This window comes from Phodopus roborovskii, unplaced genomic scaffold (assembly GCF_943737965.1).
Source record: "Phodopus roborovskii unplaced genomic scaffold, PHOROB, whole genome shotgun sequence".
In the NCBI taxonomy this organism is placed as follows: Eukaryota; Metazoa; Chordata; class Mammalia; order Rodentia; family Cricetidae; genus Phodopus; species Phodopus roborovskii.
In genome coordinates, this window is record NW_026126416.1 from 6135874 (window position 1) to 6144378 (window position 8505).

Sequence of the window (8505 nt, forward strand, 5' to 3'; positions counted from 1 at the left end):
AACTTACAACCTAGACAGATGAACACCAGGAAATTCAACCCGATCCTCTCCTGTCCGAGTCACGCCAGAAAGAGAGAGCGCCTTCCTGGCCCCCTCCGACCTCCTTCCTCAGGTCACCTCCGCCCATCGCTCCACCCCCCAATGGGCGTGGTCAATGTTACAGAAGGACTATCTCACTACAATCCTCTTTTTCATATCCCGTACAAAGCTAGCAGCATTCCATCTTGCTTGCTTATATAGACTGGATTAACATACACAAGTAAGTGTTGTGCTATCTCTAAGAAGAAATAGTCCCACTAAACCTTAGGCTACTTTCTTGGTGGTATGTGTGACTACCTTTGAAGGAATATCTGTGCATGCTCCAAAACACTGGATTCTGAGAATTCCATTGAGGAATTAGGATTGTATTTAATTTCCATTCTCTGTAAAGCATTTCTGCTACCACAAATTACTGCTAATTACTTCTCACTTGTTCCAAACAGCATATGTTGTCAATATAGTGAAGCAAATTCATTTCCAAGTCAAAACCCAGGGTTAAAGATTGAATATATCTTTGAACTACAATTTGGAGAGGTATACTGTTGGCCTTGCCAACTGAAATAAAATTCCCTCTGGTAGTCCCAATTCTAGTACCAATGTCTGTATTAGTCAGGGTTTCCTAGTATAACAAATTACACAGAATAAATATCTTTCTAATTTAGAATGACTTATGGACTTGGTTCCAGCTCATCCCACTGCCTATGAGAAGAAAGTAATGGAATCGAGTAATGGTTAACTTCAGGAGGCTGTATACCTCAGCTTATTTTGGAATATACAAGGATACTGAAGAACAAGGCTATAAAGCCAGTGAAGCAATGTCCTTGCAAGTGATGCAAGAGGAAGCATGCTTTAAGCATGCCATAATGGGCCATAATTGTAGAAGCATGGGAGACAGAGGAGCTAAGAGTTATTGGCACTGTCATGGGGTCACTCAAGTTGTTGTAGAGGAGAATTTTACTATATAGTCTAGATATTATTCTTGTGATGTGAAGAATGTGGCTGCCTTTAGCCTTTGTCCAAATATTCTACCTGATGCTAAAGTGAAGAGTTTTGTATTAAATTCATTGGCAGAGGAAATCTCAAACCAGACTAGAATAGACTCTGTAGTATGGTTACTTGTATTTATCCTTCTAAAAGTTTATAATGGAAAGAGGCAACCTGAACAGGGTAAATTTCAGAATACAAATTTTTGAGGAGAAAATGAGAACCAGGGCATGGAATGGGCCTAAGTCCCGTGTTCAAGAGATAAATTGATTAAGAAATGGGATATAGCAAGTGGTACCTTTGGGTAAGATCCTAGTCAGTTATGTTTCCAACCTTTGAAAAGAACCAAAGAAAAACTAAGAGCTGTGTGGTGGAACACACCTTATTACTAACATTGAGAAGGCTTTACATCTAATGGTACAGAAAAAAATAAAAAATCTTTTATATTCACTATGTTGACTACACTGTAATTTCACAAACTTAATTGAAACTGCACGACATGAAATCTATGTTTAATCACTCCATTCATGTCTCATATTGGCGATAGGTGTCTACTTTTCCCTAACTTTGTCAAATTTGTAATACCAGCCTAGTAACATTGAAGGCAATATTTTCTCAATTCTTCTGCATTTATCTTCTGAAGTTACCAATGTGATAGCTATTCTTATTTATCAACTTATCCGCATATGAGATTATTGAAAATACAAACATGAAGAGGCAACCACTTATGGATATATTATGTAATTTAAAGTGAGAAGATCCAGTTATATCACAGCTTGTTGGGACAACCTCCAGCATACAGGGCTCAAAGCTCTACTTCATATGAAATTATAGGGCACTGAGACTACTACAGGAACCTAGGAGGACAATGTCTAACAAAGAGGCTTATTTGATTTGGGGGTCACCATGTTATTTTCTGTGATATAGAAAATCAAACTGAACAGAAAGCACAGGGTCCCATTGTGTCACCTGTAAAGGACAGCAATGCCAGACAAAGAATTTTGAGGTCAAAGTATAAGCAAACAGAAATAGATAGAGACATCAGAAAGAAATACCAAACTCTACTGAATATTTTCTTTCAATGGGGCAGTATTTCATGTGTTTGTGAAGATATTCTTATAAAATATATCTAAATATTTCAATTGAGTAAAGTAAAAATAAATTGTTTGGGTGAAAGGTGTAGGGCATGGGTCTTCCACAGGTGGGTTGTGGCAGTAATATCTGTACTACTTGATACTGGGTAAGGTATTTTGCCAATAGCTTGTGATCCTACAATGCACATTCACACTTTTTCAGAGGGGATACGTAATGAGATAGTCACAGGTATAAGAGAGGTCTCAATGTAAGAAAGGCCATGATAAGAGGGGATGAATAACTGGCTAACCTCAAATGTTCTTGAAAGCTGTGAGGTGTCTACCAACTGTCCCATTGTTTTGTTGTTGAGTGGTCGTATAGACACTATTTTGCACTTCCACCTGGGAAAGTTGAATCCAAAGACCAGTTGCTATGAAAGATTTTCTGTGAGACACTCGTCTCTTGAAAGATGATGGGGACCCCTAATTGCCTTACACAATAAGTTCAGCATAGATTCAGCTCTTAAAAGTTAATTTCCTCTTGAATGAGGTTTTATTTTCCACATCTCAGGAAATTAAGATATAGCAAGTGAAAGATGAGACATTCTTTCTCTTGTTGGGAATGATTGAAGCCTTGAATGGTGGTTTCACTTTCCCTGAAGTAAATATTTATGGGAATATGATATATAGACTCCAAGCATTCAGGGTTGAATTCCCCTTCATCATTACACATTCACTGTTCAGGAAAATGGGCTTAAAACAGCTTCCTACTAATTTCCTGCTTATGGAAGGGATTTGACTCTGCTGTTTCCATGACTAGACAGAGAGGGCTCAGTATTTTTGCTCCAAGCTGCTGGTAGAGGAAAACTAGGGTAAGACAGAGAAGGCATATATGTAGGAATTTGCTTCTATTCAGAAACATTAAAATTTTCTCATATAAAAACATGGTCACATAAAAAACACTTTAAATAAAATGCTTCCATATTTGATTGTATTTTGATGTAGTGAGAATCCATTTGTGATTTGCCCACAGCTTCAAAATTAAGTGTTCACATAATATCTTGTGTTATACCTCAATAGAGATGAGCTTAACCAGCTGTCACCTATTTCTCCCACAGAGTCACATCAGTCCAGAACACATGGGTTTCATTGCTAAGCACTGAACCATACTCCTGGAATCCAGTTATAGAGAGGGAGGAAGGATGAGCAAAAAAGTCAAGACAATGCGGGAGAAACCTACAGAAACACCTGACCTAACCTTGTTAGAGCACAGGGACCCACAGATGGAGAATCAGCAAGGGACCAAAAAAAGGCCTCAATGTGTAGCAGTTAGGAGCCCTGGGCAGTCTGTGGGACCTCTAACAGTAGAACCAGTATTTATCCCTAGTGCACAAATAGACTTTGGGAGACCATTTCCTATGGAGGCATACTATTTCAGTCCAGATACATAGAGGTAGGCCTAGACCCTTCCCTAAATGAATTGATAGACTTTGATGATAACCCATGGAAGGCTTCACTATCCTTGGGGAGTGGGTGGGAGAGGCTTGGTGGTGGTAAAGGGCATGGGAGGATGGAAAGGAGAAGGAACAGAGTATTGATATGTATAATGATTGTTTCTAAATATAAGTAAATAAATTAATAATAACATTGAAAAAGTAAAAGAATATCTGGGTTTGTGTAGGCTTTGAAAGGCTATGGAATATTTCATCCTTTGTTGGATTCTTGTTGGGTTTTTTACTACTAAATAACACATATAAATGCATATGTGTAGAAATAAATACATACTTTTGGAACTTGCTTCTTACAGGTACTTAAAATTCCCTGATACAAATATAACCTATGCCTCAGCACTTAAGAATTCATTCAGAATCTGGGCAGAGAATTAGGCCACTCCTATTAGGTAACATGTGCTCTTAGGGTAGTTCACCAATATTCTTTGTGTCATGGCACATACTTTAATGTTTGAAACTGTCTTCATGGCAGCAGTTTGCTATCAGCAATGACTTTTCCCTGTCCCTCTGCTAATGACCACTGTGTCAACTTCACTGACTTCCAGTCCCATTCACTACTTTTTCACATGTGAATTTTTGATATTATAACAGCAGGCCTTGTCCTGATTTGCATATGTATATTTGAACAGGAAATAGCCACTTTCCAATCCCACCACTCTACATATACTGAGATTGAAGCCACTTAAGAGTGCTGGTAAGACTTTTTATTGAGCAATGAATGAGAAAGTATAAGTGTGCATTAGAATAGACCATTTGCAGAGGAAAGATAAAAGAACAAGTGGCTGCATCTGGGGTGTAAGATCCTACCCCCAGAAGCCTACTCTACTATGATACTTGATACAGGTAATTTGAGATACACCTAGAAGGCAAGATAATCTATGAGAGTAATGAGGCACTGCCACAAAGGACTGCAATCTGCATAGTACTGTTAGGCAGGAAATTCTTATCTGGTACAGGTTAAAGTTTCCATTGATGGATGGGTCTCATCAGATGCGACATAAACCAAGAAAATGCAGAGTTTTCTCTGGAAAAGTAAAGAGAGGAGGCTAATCAGTACTGTTTACCACTAAGGGGAACATTTGCAGCCAAAAGTGTCAGGGTGGAACTTGAATGATGCAGAGAAGACATAACACAAAACTTCTGCCATGTCCAATGACACTCAGCCTGAATCAGCAATGTCTGCTGATCTACAACCCAATACTTTTTATCTAGAACAAGGCATATGTGTACATCTTAGTTTCACAGTATGTCATATCTCTATGTCCAAATGTCCCTTTAAGGAGTAGCTCATGACTCATGCAAGGAGTTTAGAGGTCAGGAAATGGGGACAGATTCAATAAGCTGCAACACCACTTTACATGATGAATTTGTGGCTTAGTGATGAGGATTTGCAGAGTCATACAGAACCACTCTATCTCAAGAAAATTTTGGTTACAGGAAATCTTGGCATTTGGGTGCAAGAGGAAGCACTGTAGGGCTACCTTTATTTTGGGGTGATTTGGACAGGAGTTTAATTTGGGATCGTGTAGAGTTTCTCCCATCAAGGACAACTGAGGTTCTTTACTCTTGTTCAGCAGGCAGCACACCCAAATGATTTGGGCATCTTCTCAGCATTCCTAATTCACATTTCAACCAAAGGAGAATATATATATTCTCCAGTAACAATTCCCTTTCCACACATAAAAATATTTTTATTATTCCAAACACTGCTGTGTAACATATGTACCTTACCTCCTTACCAACTTGTTATAGCATTAACATAAATAACTATCCCATAACTCAGATTACAAATACACATGTATATGCCTCCCACATTTGTTTTATGTTTCATATACCTGCATATGATTGTATATGCACTTTCACAAACTAACATCATTGTAAACTCTCCAAACTGCATAATGTTCCAGGATATATGACAGGTCCATACCTCTTGCTGAACAGCCTGCTCAAATAAGGGGCAGTTGGTCAGGTCAGACTCGTCCTTCATACAGATGGTTTGTCCTAGGATCACTTCAAAGTAGAATATTGTTCCTTCCCGTTGCTATATAGAAAATATGAGGATTCATTTTGAACACTAGCTGTTTTAGATATTATCTAACATGTACTTTCACAAATTACAGGCTTATACACCCTTCTGAGTGCACAATAATGACAGGATATTTGCCATGGCTATATCACTTGCAGACTAGCCTGCTCATTGAAGGGACAGTTGGCAATGTCAACCTGGGGCTTCAACATATGTTTCAGCCTGGAATCATATCAAAAAGAATATTTGTCAAATATAAACTTATAAAAAGAAGATGATTATTCACATTCAACACCAGGCTGACCATCACATGCAGACCTTTTACATTGCTGAGTCAGAGGATTTGGTTTGGAATCATGCATTCAATCATTCACAATCTGCCACTAATACCACCCATACATACCCAAGACACTCCTTCAATTGGGACACTTGCATCTTGTTCCAATATGTTACATTCCTCTGTAGAAGCTCTGTAAGTGCTTCATCTTTCCTAATAAATAAGACAGGATTCAGAAGGCATAACATTCTAAGAACTTGGGAAGAACAGATATTTAGAAGGAGTCAGTCAGGATGGAGGCAAAAAATAGTTCTCTCTTCATGCATGCTGGGATACTTGGAATACAAGTGATAAGGAGATATGACACAGTTTCAGTCTAAGCTGAAGTGCAGAGGTCAGTAAGAATTAACCCTGGTACATTCAGAGAAGTGTGGGAGCTCATGACTGAAGTCTATATCTATATCTAGATTCTATTCATAAAATAAAATCTATTCCTTCCTTTCAACCAGAATTGTTGCTTTGTGGATAAGAGTCAATGGGAAGATTCAGTAAAAAAAAAGTTTCAATACAAAATGGTACAATCATGTGTACTATTATATTGAAAAAAATACCAAAAAAACTCCCTATATCTTAAAATAATGCTGTTAATGCTTATCTTAGGATTCATAAGTTTCCCATTACACACACATACATCTCTCTCTTTCTCTCTCTCTCTCTCTCTCTCTCTCTCTCTCTCTCACACACACACACACACACACACACACACACACACACCTTGGTCTAGCAGCTCACTTCAAATCTAGCAACATGAAAGACTCTCTCCACACTGAAAATGCCTGCTGTCTACATGCTCTTAACTGGAGAATGTCTCTAGGCCCAGAGGACTGACATTATTTGAAAGATGTCTCTAAGCCGGGATGCCAGGTTTAACTCTAGCATGACCTTTGGCATAGTCCCCCTGCTAGAAGATTTGCCCCAGCTGCACATATGGTAACCAAGATTTGCATTAACAAGGGCTTTGCTACAGAACCCTACTTCCACATAGGGAAGCTATTTAAACAGAAGCTAAGATCATCAGGAGAATTGGTCATCTTTATGGGGAAGACTCAGGTGGGAATCTAAGTAGTCATCTCTATTCAAACTAAAGAAACCCTCAAATCAAATAGACTTCTATTTAGTCTATGTAGTCATTTGTTACAATTTATGGAGCACATGTTCTAAGACATGTGTCCTTATTGGATTTCACTTGTATTCACCATCACAGTAATTCATATATTAATTATCTGGATAATAAATAAACTGTATTATATGAGAGGATCACCATGTTCATGGCACTAGTCTTATAGCCAGAGCCTATTGGGAATTATACAACACCAAGGTCTATAAAAGTAAGCCAAGGCAGCTCAGAGAACAGTAGGCAATTATGAAAAGAAGCCACTCTGTGAGTTGCCAGAAGATTACTAACAAAATTCAGTGACTCTGTTTATCATTTAACTGAATGTGACAGCTGATTCCTGATTTAACTTAATAAAATCTTAGGTATGTATAAAACTGCCTTTTAAAATCTGGTAGAAAATTACACTAAACACTTTACATTAAAACATTTATAAATCACTTACCTATATATGTAAAGCCTTGAAAGAAAAGGTAAGCTGGAGACAATCCAGTAAAATATAATAGATAAGGGAGTCATGATGGATTGACATTGACTATCCCTTTTTATGGTCATTTAGTTATATGTTGACACTGACTCAAGATTTCTGAAGGGTGATGACAGGATGATCATCCTATTGAGGACCATGATTTGTACTAACTTTTAGGATGTGGTTGGGGAGTTAAAAAATGAATGCAAATACCCCTACATACATCATATCTCCAAGGTTTATAATAGCCTAATAGATGGTATTTGAATTGGGGAAATTCCTTCTACAAGAGCTTCCAAAAAAACAACAAATGGCTAATGTATACTGCCATTTTAGCAAAATCAGATCAGAAGTTGGAAAAAAAAGTAAGCTATATTTGGGAGTAGAGCAGCAGCAAGGAGTCAATTATGGACTTAGGAAACATGTATGGCCCTGTAAGTGACAAATTCCAGCTCCCACACGTCAAGGGTCACATACCAATTTATAGACACTGAGTACTTCCACAACACGGCTGAGATTCAAGTCACTGCTGATTTCATTGTACTTGCTGACAGCATAATCCAGTGCTTCTTGGGTCATCACTTTGTTCATTCTGTGTTTCTGCATAGTAGGAAATAATGTTTCAAAAATATCACTCTGGCTCAGATTCGGAGGCACCACGAGAATGATCAGCAGGAGTAGTGGAGCATGGGGCAGATAGGCCATACTTTATCTAGACTTGGAACTGGACCCAAGACTTGATCTGTAGCAGAAGTGAGTCTGGATCAGACAGTGAGTACAATCTGGAAATGAGCTGCTCTTTTATTCTGAACTCTTTGCCTGTATAGGTACCTTGCCAATGTCCCATGCTCTTTCACATTGATCCTACATTTCCTGCTCCTCCTCCTATAGTTTATCTATCATTGCTACAACTATTTTTCAGATATGGCTCCTTTCCAGTCCCTTCCTGGTC

General features: G+C 38.3%; 1 protein-coding gene across 1 annotated transcript; it reads right to left on the reverse strand.

Annotated features, from left to right (window-relative positions):
- Positions 1-4550: 4550 nt before the first annotated feature.
- Positions 4551-8258, reverse strand: LOC127221248 (cystatin-S-like). The gene is made up of 3 exons (XM_051183145.1): positions 8031-8258; positions 5535-5648; positions 4551-4631 (listed from the first exon to the last, which is right to left on the reverse strand). The coding sequence occupies exons 1-3, from the start codon at positions 8256-8258 to the stop codon at positions 4551-4553; spliced, it is 423 nt and encodes a 140-aa protein (XP_051039102.1).
- Between the last annotated feature and the right edge of the window lie 247 nt (positions 8259-8505).

What these genes read in the sequence shown, in the direction of transcription:
- LOC127221248 (XM_051183145.1), bottom strand. Translation starts at nt 8,258, where the DNA reads ATGGCCTATCTGCCCCATGCTCCACTACTCCTGCTGATCATTCTCGTG. An exon ending in TACTCAGTGTCTATAAATTG is followed by an intron (nt 5,649 to 8,030) that starts GTATGTGACCCT and finishes TTTTCTATATAG; the next exon opens with CAACGGGAAGGAACAATATT. An exon ending in AGCAGGCTGTTCAGCAAGAG is followed by an intron (nt 4,632 to 5,534) that starts GTATGGACCTGT and finishes TTACTTTTCCAG; the next exon opens with AGAAAACTCTGCATTTTCTT.